The sequence below is a fragment of the Jaculus jaculus genome, chromosome 1 (assembly GCF_020740685.1).
Source record: "Jaculus jaculus isolate mJacJac1 chromosome 1, mJacJac1.mat.Y.cur, whole genome shotgun sequence".
In the NCBI taxonomy this organism is placed as follows: Eukaryota; Metazoa; Chordata; class Mammalia; order Rodentia; family Dipodidae; genus Jaculus; species Jaculus jaculus.
In genome coordinates this window covers 164465441-164485127 of record NC_059102.1, presented here as the reverse complement: position 1 = coordinate 164485127, position 19687 = coordinate 164465441, and the positions used below count along the sequence as shown (strand labels likewise).

The 19687-nt window shown below is 48.8% G+C and overlaps 1 protein-coding gene across 2 annotated transcripts; it reads left to right on the top strand.

The window, feature by feature from the left end:
* Positions 1–19061, top strand: Naa40 (N-alpha-acetyltransferase 40, NatD catalytic subunit). Of its 2 annotated transcripts, none has more exons than XM_045139688.1 (8): positions 1–127; positions 7669–7764; positions 10393–10445; positions 14600–14671; positions 14756–14914; positions 15025–15108; positions 16436–16513; positions 16775–19061. In XM_045139688.1, exons 1-8 carry the CDS (start codon positions 122–124, stop codon positions 16914–16916), a joined length of 690 nt encoding a protein of 229 aa, XP_044995623.1. In that variant the 5' UTR covers positions 1–121; the 3' UTR covers positions 16917–19061. The 2 variants fall into 2 exon arrangements, with proteins under 2 accessions (XP_044995623.1, XP_004656642.1); XM_004656585.2 differs by having other exon boundaries at positions 14576–14671.
* Positions 19062–19687: the final 626 nt, after the last annotated feature.

Below are 19687 nucleotides of genomic sequence, written 5' to 3'. Positions count from 1 at the left end.
GGGAAGCCCACGGCACGCATGCGCAGTGTGGGACCCGCCGGACCGGTGTCTTTGCGGCCGCGGTAGCCGCCTCACTGCCAGCTAGTGCGAGCCGGGAGGAACCGAGAGGGGCGCCGCCGCCATGGGGGTAAGTGAGGCCGGGCGAAGAGATGGGAGGTGCAGAGGCTCCCCTCGTTACCCTGCCCCGCATTGTTCCTTGGACCCCTTCACGTGACCCCAACCCCCGCTAGTCTCACGTGATTCCCCCAGCACCCCCCCCCACATGACCCGACACCCCGTTGTAAGGGTCTTCATGTTTAGCCTAGTTTAGGAATCCCCGAGGAGCCCCGCGGCCCCTCGCGTCACGCCCGCCCCCTCCTCCCTCCTTGACCCCAGCCGGTCTCCCTCCTCCCGGACCCCCCGCACGGTCCCTGAGATTATCTCCCTGCTCTTCGGGTCACTCATCAACTGGCTGTCACTGGCCCCGCGGCTTCCTACGACGGAGACCATCCTGCCTTGGAGGGAACTGAGGCCCGGAAAGAAGGCGCGCGGCCAAGGTCACACCGGCAGTGGCTGGGGCGTCAGACCCTCCTCGAGTCTCCTCAGTCCCCAGTGAGGTCTTTCTGTTACTGGAGCCCCGGCCTACCCGGTTTCCCCAACACTTTTGAAATCTCGCAGCCCCTGATCCTCAGAAAACATAATCTTCCTTCCCCCCCCCCCCGAGGCCTGCCTGCGCAGCTCCTGACAGCGATGAAAGTAGTCCTAGTTTGCACTAGAAATTGGGTTATTGGTAGTCTTTGCAGGTGGGAAGGTTTTGCAGGTGAACCCTTAGGATGGGGCCACTGGTGATAGCCCTAGCTTGGTCATAGTGACGGCATGTTTGTGCTGGCAACAAGAGAGGTGCATTTTAATGCCCTTTCCTGGTATGTGTAGATTATGCAGTTGGGCAGAGCAACTTCATGTTTCTGTGAGTTTACTTTCCTAAAAACATAGCTAGGTAACTGTCCCTCTCCTGTTCTGGCTCACTGGTATTTATATAGAGCTTTCACTGCCTATAGGGAGGCCTGACTTTGGGCCCCAAGGCACCCCAGTGCCAGCCCTTCAGTGGTTAGTAACATGATGCCATGCCAGGAACACACCTATATAATGGGGTGATGAGACCTCCCCTTAGGGTAGTGGTGAAGATACAAGATAATGGATGTAGGTAGCCAAGTAGGCTTATATGCTAAATATGCAAAATAACAGTTCAACGACTGTTATTTTGCCTGGATTCTTAGTCTTCATTTTAGTGATCTAAAATAGATTTGTGCTATTTTTATCCCACTGGGCTTTTCCCTATTGTTACTAACCTAGATTTTCCCCTTCTCACTCAAATATTTATTGACTGAACAAAACAACGTATTAGACAAAAATAGTTGTTTAGTTCATGTCAGAACACTTGAGCTGGGCTGAAGAGATTGTTCAGCAGTTAAGGCGCTTGCCTGCAAAGCCAAAGACCCAGGTTCATTTCCCCAGAACCCATGTAAGCCAGATGCACAAGGTGGCACATACATCTGAAGTTCTTTGCAGTGGTTGAAGGCCCTGGCACACCCATTCTCTCCCTCCCTCTCTCTGCCTCTTTCTTAAATAGGTAAAATGAACAAAAAGTTTTTTTAAAAATAGTTAAAATTTTTGAGGTAATCCTTAGCAAAACAAACGCTGGGGGTCTGCTTGTAACCCAGCAGTACAGTGTATGCTTAGCACATTTGAGGTCCTGGGTTCAGTTCTTCAGTATCCAGAAAAGATTCTGTGAGCCAGGTGTGGTGACACACCCCTTTAATCCCAGCACTTGGGAGGCAGAGGTAGGAGGACCACCATGAGTTCGAGGCCACCCTTAGACTATGTAGTAAATTCCAGGTCAGCCTGGGCTAGAGTGAAACTCTACCACCCCAAAAAAAAGAAAAAAAAGAAAGAAAGAAAAAGATTCTGAGATGTTTCAGGCAGGAATATTGAGTGATATTGACCTCAAATGTAGAAATCAAGTTTAAAGACTTTGAGTATATTTAACTTAGAGTTTAGTGAAAGGCCCAGTCCTTAGTCCCCGTTGTAGTAGCCCAATGAAACCTGTATCTCCAATACTATCCAGTAACTGCCCAGAGTCAGCCACAGCAGACTAAGCCCTTAGCAAGAAGCTGGTCCCAGCACTCCTCATCACTTGAGTTCACAAAGAACAAGGTCCAGAGGTGCCGCAGACTTTGCTGTCTTTGTCTTTCCCAGTCTTAGTCCTCACACTTCAGTTATTTCTCTAAATGGCCCCTTCCAAAGTCTCTTCTAACTTAAAACTCACTGCCACAGTGGCTCGAATTCTTCTCACTAGATCAGAGCTGGCACCTGCTCATTACCCTCATTCCTCATCAGTGGGGGTGCCCCACCTGAGTGGCAGGAAGTTGTTAATCCTACTGCTCTGCTCTCCTGCTCAGGCTGATAGAGAGGGACATCAGGTGGAGCATCTTCTCTTCAGAGTTCCCCCCTCCTACACCAGGGTGGCCTGGAGCTCAAGGCTATCTTCCTAACTCTGCCTCCCTATGTTGGGATTAAAGAAAGGCATGCTGGTACCACCACACCCGGTTCTTAAGAGTTCTTTTGCCTCAGCTGCCTCGTGTCATTTAAGAGTTAGATGTTTGGTCTCTTGCCTGCCCTTCTCCGAAACCATGTTCTTTCCCTATCCTGGATGCTGTGTGGGCTGGAGATGTCAGATCCTTTTTGTGGAAGATGCTTCCTGTCTCCTGTTTCTTTTTCTTTTTCTTTTTAAATCTCTCTTCTTGACCCCTGATGGTCTTAGAACTGTGTGTGTAGTTACTGCTTTGATGAAACTAAGAGGAGCTTACATATATAAACACAGCTACATATAAAAACAGCATTTACATGACATTTACATAAGTTATAACAAGAATGATACGTGATGTAATGGGAGGAACATAGAGTTTAGGATTCAAACCTGGATTTGCATGTTGAGTAATTTATTTAACCGGGTGTTTTCTGTTCACTGAGCAGTGGGTATACGTTGACAAATAAAGCAGAAACTGCCTCAGCCTAGTGGAGCAGAGTCTGGTGGGGGTTGGTAAAACCTCTGAGAAGTCTGCTTACTGGCTCTGGTACCTGAAACTTATTTAGCCCTCTGTGTGCCTCAAATTTCTCATCAAAGAAATGGGCATACATACCTTGCAGAGCTATTGTAAAGATAAGTATACATGATCATCATGAAAGCACTGGCAGAGGGCAGGGGATGGAACTCATTTGGTAGAGTGCTTGACTAGCATCCTGGAATCCCAGGATTTGATCCTCAGCAGCTACATGAACTAAGCATGATAGTGCATGCATGCCTGCAATCCCAGCACTGGAGAGGTTAAGGCAAGAGGATCAAAAGTTCAAGATTGGACTGGGGAGATAGCTTAATAGGTGAAGTGATTGCTTAGCAAACATGAACTATCAGATACCCAGTACCTACATTAAAAAACAAAACAGAAGCCAGATGTGGTGGCACACTCTTTTAATCCCAGCACTCTGGAGGCAGAGGTAAGAGGATTGCCATCAATTCGTGGCCGCTCTGAGACTACATAGTGAATTCCAGGTCAGCCTGGACTAGAGTGAGACCTTACCTGGGGGGGGAAGGTGCGGGGGGGGGGGGGCGGACAGGCCTGGTGTCTCCTGTAATCCCAGTGGTGAGGAAGTGGAGACAGGAAAATCCCTGGGGCTTGCTGTCTAGCTAGTTTTACCTCATCCATGAGCTCCAAGTTCAGTGAGAGACCCTGTCTCCAGAATCAGGTGGAGAGCAGTTGAGGAAAGCTACTCAATATTGATCTCAGGCCCCCCACAAGCATGTGTGTGCAAACACGGACACAAAATAAAATAAATAAATAAAAACTGGGAGGCTTTGGCTGGAGAGATGGCTTAGTGGTTAAGACACTTGCCTGTGAAGCCTAAGGACCCATGTTTGACTCTCCACATCCCATGTAAGCCAGATACACAAAGGTGAGGCAAGCGCCTGGTGTTCCATTGCAGTAGCTGAGGCGCTGGTGTGCCAGTTCTGTCTCTGACTCTCTAAAACAAAATTTTAAATTAGGGGCTGGAGAACGGGCTCAGCAGTTAGGTGCTTTCTTCTTTTTTGTTTTTATTTTTTGAGGTAGGGTCTCTAGCCTAGGCAGACCTGGAATTCACTATGTAATCATAGGCTGGCCTTGAACTCGAGGCCTCCTCCTACCTGTGCTTCCCAAGTGCTGGGATTAAAGGCACGTACCACCATGCCTGCCTTATTGTTTTTATTTTTTATTTTTTGTTTTTTGTTTTTATTTTTTGAGGTAGGGTCTCCCTCTAGCTCAGGCTGACCTAGAATTCACTTTTTTTTTTTTTTTTTTTTTTGGTGTTTCAAGGTAAGATCTCACTCTAGCCTAGGCTGACTTGGAATTCACTATGTAGTCTCAGGGTGGCCTTGAACTCACAGCAGTCCTCCTCCTGCTGAGATTAAAGGCTTGCACCACCATGCCTGGCTTAAAGGGGTTTTCTTGCAAAGCTGACAACCCTGGTTCAGTTCTCAGGTACTCATGTAAAACCAGAAGCACAGCTGCACCATCTCCAGCCCAGTGAGTTCAAGGCCACCCTGAGACTACATAGTGAATTCCAGGTCAGTCTGAGCTAGAGGGAGACCCTACCTCGAAAAACAAAAACAAAAAACAGGAAAAGGAAAAGAAAGCGCTGTTAGTGACACAAGTGGGACCCTGTAAAGCCATTTCTGGAGCTGGGAATATAGTTTAGTGGTAACAAACTTTCCCACCGTGCTTGAGGCCTTTGGTCCCATTCCCAGAATGGCCAAAAAATCCAAAAAGATTTTATAGCCAGCACAGCAATCCCTTGACTATTGGTGTTGGTATTGTTAACCCCATGTTATGAGTAAGGAGACTGAGATTCAGAGAAATCAAGTAACTTGCAAAAGGGTTTTATGTAGCATGCCTAAAGTCACACAGCTATTAAGTGAAAGAGCTGAGAATCAAATCCAGGCCTCCTGACTCAAAAGCCCACACTCTTTATTATATAAAGCTCCCCTGGGAAAGACACTTAACCACAATGAGCTTTACTGTTCACTGTGCTTATTTCCCATTTTAATTAGGCAAGTTTTCCCATATCCCTGCAGGACAGCCTTACCTCCACAAGGCTTCTGTGAAGCTAATTGGAACCGTAGGAGACCACTCTTCTTGGGGCTTGCTGGAATTGAGCGAGAGCCCCTGCCTTTCTGGCCCAGCCTGCCTCTACTGTGTTCAGGCAGCTGAGTGCTTGAAGGGGTGCTTCCGTTAAGCCCGTGTCTGGGGTGGCCGCCGTGAGCCTCACTGCGTGTTACCATTCTCTCCAGTTCCCGTGTGAATGAACAGTGTACCTCCTGGAGGTTCAGGCTGGCCTTCTGGTGCTTGTGCTTAGGAATGAGATGCTGTGGAGGGGACCCAGGTTTCCTGCTTGCTGGGTTCTGGGGGTCGCGCTTGCATTATGTTACGAGACGGCGGCTCTGACTGTAGGGTGGATGGAGATGGGGAGCTTGCCTCTACTGTGGTGTGCTAGCGTCTCACCTACTTCACAGCTCTTGCAGGAGGCCAGCATTTGCATGCCCAGCTTCCTGGAGGGGGAGTTGTTTTCACAAGCCATGCTGGGGGTGCCAGGAATGGCATCAGCCTGGCCTGGTTGATGCCTAAGCTCATATTTCTTGTGCCCTTTTGTGTACCTCTGGAAACTTCCATCTAGGCTTTCTCTTTTCCCTACTACCTCTGCAGAGGGCAAGGGTTGCCTTATGTTGGCAAACTGTAGCCAGGTAGATGAGCAATGAGAAATGAGTTACTGGGGGCACCTGAGGCTCCTGGCCTTATCACTCCCTGCAAGGTGTGAGGCCTTTGGTAACTGACTGAGAGTCAGGCATGCTAGGCAGGCTCTCCCATGGTGAAACAAGACTGTGCATCTGTGACCTAGCCCTGAGGTGGTCTCCCTTTGGTCACTCACTGCCTGGTGGACTCTCCATGAGCTCAGGTTTGTGTAAAGGGAGGCTGTGATTTCTTCCCTGAGAACTAAGCCACATAATGTTTGGGAAAGTACTTTGTAAACTGTATCTCAGTGTTGTCTTGAAGCCCAACCAGAGAAAAAGATACTGTAAAGCCAATACAGGGCATAAGGGATGATTTTGTTCTCGGATTGCAGCTTTGTACAGACAGTGCAGATCAGTGCTAGAGCACTGGGCTAGCACGCACAAGGCCGTGGGTTCCATCCCAGCACCACAAAAACAAAACAAAACAAATCCATTCTCTTCTGTTCTCTGTGTGTTTTCCTGTAGGGAGATGAGCTGGGAACTAACCTGGCTTCCAGCTGGGTGCTCAGCTCAACTACAAGCCGGTTAGCTCGTACTGGTGGCATTTGTCCCTATCAGAGCAGTTCCTCCTAGTGAGTTCCTGTGTCATCCCTCTGCTTCCTGGTTGCTTGTGGTAGGAAGTGAACAGTGTCTGTCATTCCTTAGAACATCCAGGCTGTTTTCCAATTATCCTTAGAAGCTTGCCTAATAGCTGATTCTGAGTGCCCCGTCCTGTCAGGGCCAGGTTATCACTGGGCTTGTCAGACTACTTTCCAGTGAGCTCCCCGAGAGAAGTCCAAAGACCTGGGCAGGGCAGCACCTCTGCCTGCCTGTGCTGCAGGGTCTTCTGGAAGTGAGAACGAACACTAAGCAGATGTCAGAAGCAGCACGCTCAAACCCACTCAGACCCGAGGAGGTGGCACAGAGAAGGGCTGAGTCTTGTTCTAGGACCTGGCTGAGTAGGAAGAGGCTCTGACAAGTAGCTGCTCCTGTCTGTGATTTTCATACTTAAGAGACTGAGGCCAGATTGCCACAAGTTCAGGGCACTTAGTTTCAGGCCTGGCTCAACAGCTTGTTACCATAGGGTGAGAGGGTCCTTTTAGGAGAGAACCTCACCGTAGTCTCAGAACAGGATCTGGTTAAGATGCAGTGCTGGGCAACTTGCCCTGTGCCTTTTGCCTGCTGCCTCAATGTTGTAGTTTGATCTTGCTGACCATGTTGTACCTCTGCCCTGAGGGGAACTCCTTGGAGGTCCTTACCTCTGTCCCATTGTTCCTAGGTGCATAGTGTGTCTGCCACTTCCTGGCCTTGGCTGAGTAGGGCTTCTGGGGAATGACTGTGTATTCCAAAGCCAGCACACCCTCCTCCTCATGTAAAAATGGGGCCAGCTTCCCTCAGGGTTACCCCTGTCAGGCCATGTCTCTTGGAGCTAGAAGCGCCAAAGGAACAGCCACCAGCAGCTACCTCAGATGCCATGTCGTCTCAGAAAGCTCCCCTAAGTGGACTGATCAGTGGATGCTTGTGAAGGAGTAACTGAGGGGACATTCCTCACTGCTGGGGCCAGCTTGGCCACAGGCAGTCATTACTTTCTTGAGGGCTGCACAGTGACCTGGTACCAGTAGAGTCAGTATTCTTCCTGAAAGGAAGTGGGGGAAGTCTGGTGAGCCTCCAAGATCACAGTGATGGGGAAACAGTGTTCCCTGCTTGCATCACATGCCAGGTAGAGAGCAGCCTGGGTGGGAGGTTTCTTGCACAGGGTCCTGGGTTTCTTCAAAGGGACAGTCAGGACCACAGGCCTTCTCGATAGTGTTGTTTTTCCTCTTTTGCAGAGGAAGTCGAGCAAAGCGAAGGAGAAGAAACAGAAGCGGTTGGAGGAGCGAGCGGCCATGGATGCTGTGTGTGCCAAAGTGGATGCTGCCAACAGGGTGACTGACTCCAGTTCCTGCCTTCTGCAACTTCAGCTTCGTTTCTTCTTTTTCTTGTTCAGCTTGATTTTTAATTTCACTTCGTTTGGTGCCACCATGTGGCAGAATTGTGACAGCACCCACCCAAGGCCTCTGCCTCCTTACAGTCCAGGCAGCACTGAGAGGAGGGGCCGGCAGTGGGCCCGGGTGTTCAGGGAAGTGTGGGCTGCTTCTCCTCCCAGTGGTAGAGACTGGAGAAATTTTTACTAGAAATTTGATTTGGGGGAGGGAACCTCCATAAAGCGTGGCGGACCAGCCTGAGAGTACAGAGTGAATTCCAGGGCAGCCTGGGCTAGAATGAGACCATGCCTTGAAAAACAACAAAGCAAAAAGGCATATGTTTTCTCATTCATTCCCTCAGAGGTTATTGATTGCCAATGAAGTGCCGAAAGCCATGCCACACTCATGGATGTAGTGGCCTCATCCTCAGTGGGTCAGTCAGGGAAGCAGTAAATGTGAATGGGCATCAGATTCAAATAGAACCTAAAGAGTTCTGACCCATGGCACACCTCATTTTTTGTTCTTTTCCCTCATAGTAAACACTGCACTTCTTTAAAGATGCTGCTCAGTGGGGCTGGAGAGATGGCCTAGCGGTTAAGTCATTTGCCTGCAAAGTCTAACCACCAGGATTTAATTCCCCAGATGTACAAAGTGGGGCATGCATCTGGAATTAGTTTACAGAGGCAGAAGGCCCTGATGAACCCTTCTCTCTCCTTGCAAATAAATAAGTACTATTAAAAGGCCGGCGTGGCAGTACATGCCTTTAATCCCAGCACTCTGGAGGCTGAGATAGGAGGATGGCTATGAGTTCAAGACCAGCCTGGAGCTAGACTGAGTTCCAGGTCAGCCTGAGCTACAGTGAGTTAATACCTTGAAAAAAGGGCTGTAGAGATGGCTCAGCAGTTAAGGTGCTTGCCTGCAAAGTCTAATAACCCTGGTTTGATTGCCCAGTACCCCTGTAAAGTCAGATGCACAAAGGGGTGCATACACCTGGAGTTCGTTTGCAGTGGCTGGTGGCCCTGGTACACCCATTCTTTCTTCTCTCTGTCTCTCTGTATGCAAATAAATAAACAAATAAATAAAATACTCTTTTTTCCCCCTTCAGTTTTTTGAGGTAGGGTTTCACACTAGCCCAGGCTGACCTGGAATTCACTATGTAGTCTCAGAGTGGTCTTAAACTCATGACAGTCCTCCTACCTCTGCCTCCCGAGTGCTGGGATTAAAGGCGTGCACCCCCACACCTGGCTAATAAAATATTCCTTAGAAAGAAAAGGCAAGCCGGGCGTGGTGGCGCACGCCTTTAATCCTAGCACTCAGGAGGCAGAGGTAGGAGGATCCCTGTGAGTTCAAGGCCACCCTGAGACTACATAGTGAATTCCAGGTCAGCCTGGGCTAGAGTGAGACCCTACCTCAAAAAACCAAAAAAAAAGAAAGAAAGAAAGAAAGAAAGAAAGAAAGAAAGAAAGAAAGAAAGAAAGAAAGAAAGAAAGAAAGAAAAGGCACAGGTAGGAGGATCGCTGTGAGTTTAAGACCACCCTGAGACTACATAGTGAATTTTAGGTCAACCTGGTCTAGAGCAGACCCTACCTCAAAAAAGAAAAGGAAAAACAACAGATGCCATTCGGGCATGGTGGTGAACACCTTTAATCCCAGCACTCGGGAGGCAGAGGTAGGAGGATTGCTGTGAGTTCAAGGCCACCGTGAGATGACATAATGAATTCTAGGTCAGCCTGGGCTAGAGTAAGACCCTACCTCCTCAAAAAAGTGCTTAAAGCTGGGCATGGTGGTTCATACCTTTTGTTAATTTTTTTTTGTTTATTTTTATTTATTTGAGAGTGATAGAGAAAGAGGCAGATAGAGAAGAGAGAGAATGGGCATGCCAGGGCTTCTAGCCACTGCAAATGAACTCCAGACGCGTGTGCCCCCTTGTGCATCTGGCTAATGTTAGTCCTGGGGAATTGAGCCTTGAACTGGGGTTCTTAGGCTTCACAGGCAAGTGCTTAACCACTAAGCCATCTCTCCAGCCCAGGTGGCTCACACCTTTAATTCCAGCACCCAGCCTGAGCTAGAGTGAGACCCTACTTCGAAAAACCAAAAAAAAAGAAAGTGCTCAAGCCGACTGTCTCACCTCTAGTTTAACTGAAATGGGAACAGGTGTTATCATGACCCCAGGCCAGTGAAAGTGGCTGCCACCTATCATTAAAAAAAAAAAAAAAAAGCTGAATTTACCACCAGGTGTGGTGGTGGATGCCTTTAATCCTAGCACTCAGGAGGTAGAGATAGGAGGGCCACCAGGAGGATCAAGTGAGTTCGAGACTACATAGTGAATTCCAGGTCAGCCTGAACTAGAGTGAGACCCTACCTCAAAAAACCAAAAAAAAAAAAAAAAAGTTGAACTTGGTCTCATGCCTGGTCACCAAAGTCTCCATTGTCCCTGTAGGTTCAGAGCTGAGGCAGGTGGGGGCCCCTGTGTGGCTGCCTCTGGGCTTGCCTTCTGATGCTGAAGTAAACTGCCCCTAGGCAACCAGGTTCTCAGGCAGGGTCAGCATTTTTGCGTATCTGTCTGTACTATTTTCCTTCTCTCCACAGCTTGGAGACCCACTAGAGGCATTCCCAGTGTTCAAGAAGTATGACCGTAATGGGTGAGTCTCATTGAGCATTCCTAGAAGTTGTCTGCTGGAGATCCTCAGGAACTCAACTCTCCAGTATACACTTCCTCACACCTACATTTTCTTCATTATTAAAAAGCAGGAACTGGTTGGTACCTCTTGCTGGTGCAGTCTGTTCTTATAAATGTTTTTTTGAGGTAGGGTCTCACTCTAGCCCAAGCTGACCTGGAACTCACAGTGATTGTCCTACCTTAGCTTCCCAAGTGCTGCAATTAAAGATGTGCGCCACTGTGCCCAGCTTTTAAATTTTATTTTATTTTATTTGTGAGGCAGGATCTATCTCACTTAAGCCCAGGTTGATCTAGAATTCATGGTGATCCTCATACCTCAGCCTCCTGAGTGCCAGATTACAGGCATGAGCTACCTAACAAACTCATTTTAATATTTTTTTATTTTATTATTATTAGTAGTAGTACTAGTATTGTTTTTTCAAGGTAGGGTCTTGCTCTGGCCCACGCTGACCTGGAATTGACTCTCTAGTCTCAGGCTGGCCTTGAACTCAAGGCAGTCCTCCCACCTCTGCCTCCTAAGTGCTGGGATTAAAGGCATACGCCACTGCGCCCAGCTGTTTTATTTATTTTTGAGAGAGCGGCAGATGGAATGAGCATGCTGGGGCCTCTAACCAGTGCAAACAAACTCCAGATGCATGTGTCCCTTATGCATCTGGCTCATGCGGGTACTGGGGAATCGCACCCAGGTCCTTAGGCTTCGCAAGCAAATGCCTTAACTGCTGAGCCATTTCTCCAGCCCAATGGGAAACTGAGGATTACAGAAGTTGAATAAATGTTTCTAAATTTATGGAGTTTGCTTCTCACAGATGAGGCTTTTGTTCTGTTTTGTAAGGTAGGGTCTTACTCTAGCTCAGGCTGACCTGGAATTCACTATGTAGTCTCAGGGTGGCCTCGAACTCACAGTGATCCTCCTACCCCTGCCTCCCAAGTGCTGGGGTTAAAGGAGTGTACCACTACGTCTGGCACAGCTGAGGAGGCTTTTAATTACCCAGTCAAGTGCTGTTTCCTGGAATACATCGTATAATTGTGTTGGTTATTTGTCTTTAGTTAAATCACTTAACCTTTTTGGGCCTCATTTGAGATCCTATCTCAAAAACCAAGGAAAATAAATGACCATAGTAATCCTTCCTCAAGAGTTAGGATGGCTTGAACCCTGCATAGTGGTGCACACCTTTGATCCCAGCACTTGGGAGGCAGAGGTAGGAGGATCACTGTGAGTTCAAGGCCACCCTGAGAATACGGAGTGAATTCCAAGTCAGCCTGTGCTAGAGGGAGACCTTACCTCAAAAAAACAAACAAACAAAAGTTAGGATGGCTTAGCAGTTAAAGTGCTTGCTTACAAAGCCTGTCAGTGTGGGTTTAATTTCCCAGTACCCACATAGACCCAGATGTACAAAGTGGTACTTGTGTCTGGAGTTCATGTACAGTGACAGGCCCCGGAACAACCCTGTACACGTGCTCACACTCATTCTCCCTCCTTGAAGGTAAGTTGTTAAAAAAAATAATAATTAGAAGCTGGTTGTGGTGGAACATGTCTTTAACTCTAGCACTCAGGAGGAGAAGGTAGGCAGATTGCCATGAGTTTGAGGCCACCCTGCAATTACACAGTGAATTCTAGGTCAGCCTGGGCTAGAGTGAGACCCTACCTTGAAAAACCAAATAAATAAACAAATAATAAAGAGCTAGGAGGCTTAGATGCAATGCTTTGGCTCCTAGAGCCTGCTGACAGGACTATTGTGACTTCTGAACCGCTTACTATTGGGTTGGATGAAAGGCTCTTCCCTCTATCTGCTCCAGTCATGTTTCTGCAAAGTGCTCTCGTCTTGAGGATGTGCACGGCTTCTCTGTATTAATGGGTTGTATATTGGCTGGGTCTGTTACTACCTCCACTTGGATAAGTCACCTTCACTCGTCAAGTCTTGTTTTTGTAAACCTTTTGTGTGTGTGCGCCTGTGTGCTTACACATGCCACAGTGTGTGTGTGGAGGGCAGAGGACAACCCGGGCTGTCAGTCCTCAGCCTCCACCTTGTTTGAGCCAGTGTCTCTTCACCACTGCGTTTGGCAGGCCACTTGGCCTGCAGACTCCTGGGATTCTCCTGCTGTGCCTCCCATCTCAACATAGGAGTGTTAGGGTTATAGACATGTGCTACCATGTCTGGCTTTACACCCGTTCTGGGGATCCCACCCAGGTCCTCACACTTGTCGGCAAGTGCTCTATCCATCGTGCCATTTCCCCAGCCCAAACCTTGTTTTCTTGCCTGTCAAATAGGATGACGACAAAAATTACAGGCTGTGTTAGGGAGGAAAGAGAAAATATCTAGGGCAGAAAGTGACAGAGAAGGCGCATAGATGTGGATGTGTGAACTCTGCAGCTCTTGTTTGCTTCTCACGACTGCATCAAGTTTCATAGTATGGCATGGGCGTGCAGGGCCTCCAGCCGCTACAAATGAATTCCAGGCACATGTGCCACCTTGTGCATCTGGTTTTATGTGGCTATTGGGGGATTGAACCTGGCCCGTGAGGCTTTGCAGATGGCACCTTTAATCAGACACATTACATGTTACAGTTCCTGGAAAGTCCTTGGACATGGTTTAGAGATCCTTTCCTGAGATTCTGGTGTTTCCATAGGCTGTGTTCCCAATTCCAGCACAGCTCCAAAGCAGCCAAGCTAATGGACTTAGTTTTCAATGCCTTGAATTTTGTGATTTTTGTTTGTTTTGTTTTTTGAGGTAGGGTTTCACTCTAGTCCAGGCTGACCTGGAATGCACTGTGTAGTCTCAGGGGCCTTGAACTCACTGTGATCCTCCCACCTCTGCCTCCCAAGTGCTGGAATTAAAGGTGTGCACCATCATGGCTGGCTTTGTGTTTTGTTTTTTTTTTTAATATTTTATTGGCCAGAGGTGATGGTGGATGCCAACAGGAACATCCTAAGGGTAGTATCAAAAGAAAGGTATTGCCAGGCATGATGGTGCAGGCCTTTAATCCCAGCACTTGGGAAGCAGAGGTAGGAGGATTACCATGAGCTCGAGGCGACCTTGAGACTTAATTCCAGGTCAGTATGAGCTAGAGTGAGACCCTACCTCAAAAAAAAAAAAAAAAAAAAAAAAAAAGATACTGATAAGGCAGTTCATTAAAGGCTTAAGCAAGTGTGTAATCCCAGCGCTCAAGAGAGTGTTCCAAGCCAGTCTGAGCTACAAAGACCCTATCACAATCAAGAAGGAAAAAAAAAAAAAAAAAGCTTAAATTTTGCTGACTTAAGATTTTACAAACTGGTTGGGAAGCTTAATGTATTTTACTTAATTTTCTTAGAAACAAATATCTGAAGATATCATGGTGCATACATCATTTGTGAGTGCAGGGACCAGAAAGGTGGTTAGACCTTGTTCTACCTATTTTAGTAGCTATCAAAAGTCTCAGGAGGAGGGGCTGGAGGAATGGCTTAGTGGTAAGACATTTGCCTGCAAAGCCAAAGGGCCAGGTTTGATTCCCCAGGACCCATGTAAGCCAGAAGCACAAGAGGGGCTATGCATCTGGAGTTCGTTTGCAGTGGCTGGAGGCCCTGGCACACCCATTCCCTCTCTGTCCCTCCCTCTCCCTTCCTCTCAAGGAAGGAAGGGAGGAAGGGAAGGAAGGAAGGAAAGAAAGAAAGATGTCTCATGAGGAAGAGGCTGGTGGGACTTACTGCCTAGCTGGTGTTGAAGGAAAGATTAGTAAATGATAGGGCAGAGGTCCTCTGAGAGCCAGCTAGTGACAGCAGGCGCAAAAATAAAAGCAGCAGGAGAAAATGCCTCAGGCAGGAACTAGGGAACAAAGAGTGTTTATAACAAAATATGGTGGAAGAACAAGGAGGTCTGCAAAGAGGTAGCAAAGGAGGAGAGAAGTTGCTGGAGTGCCAAGTCTGACAAGGACCACTCAGGTGAGGCCAGAAATGGGCCTTTGGTTAGGGTAGCAGGCCAGGTGATGACAGTTGTTAGTAGTAAATCTTGAATTTGGAAAGCTTGCAGGTCCTGATACTATTGTGCTTTCCTGTCACTTTCAGGGAGGAACACCAGATTTCTGGCCAGCTCTAACCCCTTCCTGTCCACTTCTCAGGTTGAATGTCTCTATTGAATGTAGGCGAGTATCTGGACTGGAGCCAGCCACTGTGGATTGGGCCTTCGACCTGACCAAAACGAATATGCAAACCATGTAAGCACGGCCTGACCTGAGGGTGCTTGTTCCCTGGTGGCTACCTCTCAGACTGCCCTGTCCTGACCAACCCAAACTTTACAGGTATGAGCAAAGTGAGTGGGGCTGGAAGGACCGAGAGAAACGCGAGGAAATGACAGATGACCGAGCGTGGTATCTCATTGCTTGGGAGAACAGTTCTGTCCCCGTTGCCTTCTCTCACTTCCGGTTTGACGTGGAATGCGGGGATGAAGTCCTGTACTGGTAGGAGCCAAGGCTTGGAGTCAGGTCCAGAGCTTGGGAGACCAGGGGCCATAGGCTCCTCTGGCGGGTCTTTGTGCTGTCTGTGCACTCACCCTCTGCTCTTTCCTCAGCTATGAAGTGCAGTTGGAAAGCAAGGTGCGTCGGAAAGGCCTGGGGAAATTCCTCATTCAGATTCTGCAGCTCATGGCCAACAGGTAAGAACCCCTGTCTTAGGAGTCAGCACATCACTCAGGAGGAAGAAGCTGCCACTGATTGAGGTGACTGCTGGTCTCTGAGTTTCTTGGGAGGACAGTTGATAGAAAGTTATCTGTATCCTGTGTGACTCCAGGCTTTGGCCTGTGCTCAGTGCAGAATTTATTTTGAGGGTTTGGCCTGTGCTAAGTTCTGTGCCTTAGAAATGGGACTGCAAAGCCGGATGTGGTGGTGCACGCCTTTAATCCCAACACTTGAGAGGCAGAGGTAGGAGGATTGCTGTGAGTTCAAGGCCAGCCTGAGAGTACATAGTGAATTCCATCCAGATCATCCAGGGCTAGAGCGAGACCCTACCTCAAAAGAAAAAAAAAGAAGAAGAAATGGGGTTGCAGAGTGTGAGGTCCATGACACCTGAGCGTTTTCACCAGCCGGTGGTAGTGGGAGGGGCCGAGTACCATGGTGTCTAAGACCTGCAGATTAGAGAAGGGACTTGAGGACATCTCTTGTGGCAGATAGGACATAGCAACAGAGATCAGAGGGAGAGGAGACCTAGCTTTAGTCTCGGTTATCTTTTTTGTTTGTTTTTAATATTTTATTTTTTTATTTGAGAGAGAGGGAGAATGAACACACCAAAGCCTCTAGCCACTGCAAATGAACTCCAGACACACGCACTACCTTGTGCATCTAACGTGGGTCTTGGGGAATCAAACCTGGGTCCTTATGCTTTGCAGGCAAGCAGTGAGCCATCTCTCTAGTTCTTGTTTGTTTTCCCGAGGTACGGTCTCAGTCTAGCCCAGGCTGACCTGGAATTCACTGTGCGGTCTCAGGCTGTCCTCGAACCCACTGATCCTTCTACCTCTGCCTTCCAAGGGCTGGGATTAAAGGCATGCACTACCATCCCTGGCTTTATTTTTGCTTTGTTTTTTTAAAGACAGGGCTCTGGGGCTGGAGAGATGGCTTAGCGGTTAAACACTTGCCTGTGAAGCCTGAGGACCCCGGTTTGAGGCTTGATTCCCCAGGACCCATGTTAGCCAGATGCACAAGGGAGTGCATGTGTCTAGAGTTCATTTGCAGTGGCTGGAGGCCCTGGCACACCCATTGTCTCTCTCTGTCTCTCTCTCTCTATTTGCCTCTTTCTCTCTCTGTCTGTCGATCTCAAATAAATAAATAAATGATATTAAAAAAAAAAAAGACAGGGTTCTGTAGACCACACTGCCCTTGATCTCACAGCAGTTCTCTTGCCTCAGCCTCCTAAGTGATAAGATTATAGGTGTAAGCCACTGTGCCCAGTTTCTCTTTCTAAAAGATGCTCACCTTGCTTTATCTCAGCACACAGATGAAGAAGGTGATGTTAACGGTGTTTAAACACAACCACGGTGCCTACCAGTTCTTCCGAGAAGCACTACAGTAAGGAGCTGGGCCCTGGTGTGGTCCTTCAGGTGGTAGGAGGTACTGCCCTCTGTTGTTTGCCAGTGCTAATCCCTCAGCTTGCACTCAGCAGTCTGGTGGGCTGTGGGGCTTGGGTTGGGGAGATGTTGTGCCACTACCCTCTGACTTGGTCCCCTGAGCCTCATCCCAGAGGTCTGAGGACTGTTGGGGAAGTTCTTGGCTCAGGGAGGAAGGCATTCAGCTGCTAGCAGTCAAGCCTCTCTTCTGTCTGCCTTGCAGATTTGAAATTGACGACTCCTCCCCCAGCATGTCTGGTTGCTGTGGGGAGGACTGCTCCTACGAGATCCTGAGCCGGAGGACCAAATTTGGAGACAGCCAGCACTCCCACACAGGCGGGCACTGTGGTGGCTGTTGCCACTGAGCCGGAGTGGCTTGCAAGTGCAACATTCTCCTTAGGGCTATCCTCTTCTTTGGTGTCATGCAGCTTGCCAGGTATCCCCAGAGCTGTGGGCTCCTCAGGCCTGAAATGCACCAGGTGTACCCTGAGAGCACAGAACCCTGGGGAACAGTGGTCCAAGCTCACCTCTCTCCTGGAAGAGCAGAGTGCCAGGAGGGGGCTGCAGAGGAGAGGGTGCTGGGGGGAAGAGCTGACATCAAGGTCCCCAAGCCTGTCCTCAAGGAGCAGCTGCCTCCACACTCCACTCTTGCTCAGGCCCTCAGATGGAAGGGTCCCCACTTCTCTGCAGCTGGATTCCATGCCCCAGATGGACAAGTGGAATGTTCACACCCACCTCTGTGAAAGTTATGGAGTCTGCTGATTCCCAAAGAGGATTGCACTCTGAGATCTGAGCACAGAGCTGACCATTGGAGAGAGTAATGCCCTGGGGACTGTGTAGCCCTTTGATGCTGAGGTGCAAAGGGGCTCTCCAGCCACATGAGTTCTTATGCATCCACAGAGTGGAGTTGTCTCAGGGGACCGGCCAGTTCTAGAAGGAAGGCTGCCTCTCCATCGCTGTCAGTGAGGGGCTGAGGACCACAGGGGTGTCTTAGTGGCCAACATGGAGACAACAGCTTCTCTGGGTTTTTAACTTTGCTGCATCTCCTTGTACTTCAGAAAGGAAATCAGAGGTCCAGCCTTTTGTCTGTGTTGTCCCCTCACTCTCCCCTGCCTCTTGCCTCAGCCAAATACCTCCGTTTTCAGTCTCAAGGGGGAGTAACATCAGGGAGCCCTCATCTTCCCCAGAAGGACCTCATTCCTGGTACAGTTAATGTCATTGCCTCTCACACTTGGTGCTGATACCTCTGAAAGTGGGGTGCTCCTCACCATCAGAGACCCAGCCAGCAGCAGGCCCCTCTGCCTGCACTCCTCATTCCTGCCCCCCACTGCCTCAGTGAGGCATTGGTGCCATTGTCCTGGCCCAGCTTGGCCTACAGCAGGGAAGCCCTTCAGTGGCCCAAGTAGCTGCTTTTCTGTCCCTGGTATCGCCCTGTACTAGCAGGCTAGAGCAGGGAAAAGCTTTTTTTTTTTTTTTTTTTTTCCTTTTTCAGAAGATGTGGGCTCAGTATTTACATTCATCCCAAGCTCTAGGCCTTGTTCCTCTTCCAGGGAAGCAAAACCAAATCCTCCCAGGAAAATGCACTTGCTGCTTCTGGTAGGCCTCCCTGAGGAGTGTGGTGTAGAGCTGTCCTTTGTGTGGTTGCTCTTTTGGGGAGAGTCTGTTCACCCCACCCTTTATCCCGATTCAGGCTGTCTGTCTTGGAGAAGTTCCAGAGCAATCCTCACTTGCCTAGATCTCCTGCTGGGGCGGAGACTTGGGCACTTGGGGTCTGGCTTTTTCCTGAGCATCCTGTGCTGCCTTGACTTTGTCACCCTTGGGGCTGGGTGCTACATGTAGAGGCCCTTGCAGTTTCATGTTGGAATAAGCCTGCCTTTGCCTCCCCAGTGGCCCCTGGGGGACCGTTCCCCTGGTGAGAGGAAGCTGCCTGGAGGGGTTTGGTATGCTTCTACCCAGAATCACATGCTGTGGAAGTTTTTCCTCTGGTTCCTGTCTCACAGGATACCAACTGACAGCTGTTATCTTAGACCATGGATTTCTGATGCCTTCCACTCAAGGAAACCCCAGTGCATACCCCATGTGAGATGAATTTAGTATGTATGGTCTTGTCACTGGACACCTGGCACTGGGGCGCACATGAGTACTCGGTACCATGCCCTGCACCTTTGTCTCTGCAGGTCACGTCCTGAAGGGCCCTTCAAGTTCTGCTGGGCCAGAGGAGCACTGGCAGAGTCGAGCAAATCACTCCTGCCGGCCCTGAGCCTATTGGTGTGTCAGGCACCAGTCTTCCTTGGCCTTCCTGGGTCTTGGTTTTAAGAAGCAGCAGGCCTGTACCAGGCTTTTGTGTTTTGTTTGGGGCATGTTGAAATACTTTTTTTTGGTTTAAGTTGTATCTATCCTATTTCAACTTATTTTTATTGGTGTCAAATGTGTATATAGCATATATGGTTCCTTTTAACCTTTGCTGGTTTTTAGAGGACACTTGGAAGATAAATTTCTTGATATATATATATTTTTTTCTCTTTCTTTCCCTTAGCAACTTGTTATCACTGGACCCAAAGAGAAAAAGTGATCTCTTTGCATTGGTTGTATTTACCACTAACAGAAAACACCTGTCTTCTGCTCCTGGGTGGCTCCCAGCTGCTGGGGTGCCACGGGCAGTGAGCATTGAGCACTGGGCTTAGGCCCTGGGAGGCACATGACAGTGCTGGTGACGTCCTTCCTTTCAAGGAAGCCTTGGAGTGTCTGGAGTCTCAGCCAGAACTGGAGACAGAGAGTGCATGATTTTGCTACTTCCCAGAACTTCTGGGGAGAGGGCTAAGATCTCTGAGTGTTGTCTGCCTAGCATCTTGGAGCATAGTCCCAAGCCAGCCATTGTGACATTTATCATAGGCAGCCAAACATAAATCCCAGTGCCATGGGCGAGAGGTGAAGAGATGAAACTTCGTTTCCTCCCTTTTACTTACTGGCTTACTCAGAATAGCTGTCTCCTCCCTCCCTCACAGGACAAAAGCTCAAAGGAAGGGTAAGTCATGTCAGGCCTGATGGGAGGAAAGTTACGAGCTGCCTCCTGTAGTGTGACAGATGGAGTTAGGTAGCTTGTCCCGCAGGCTCCTGCCAGTTCCAGGCTCAGGGA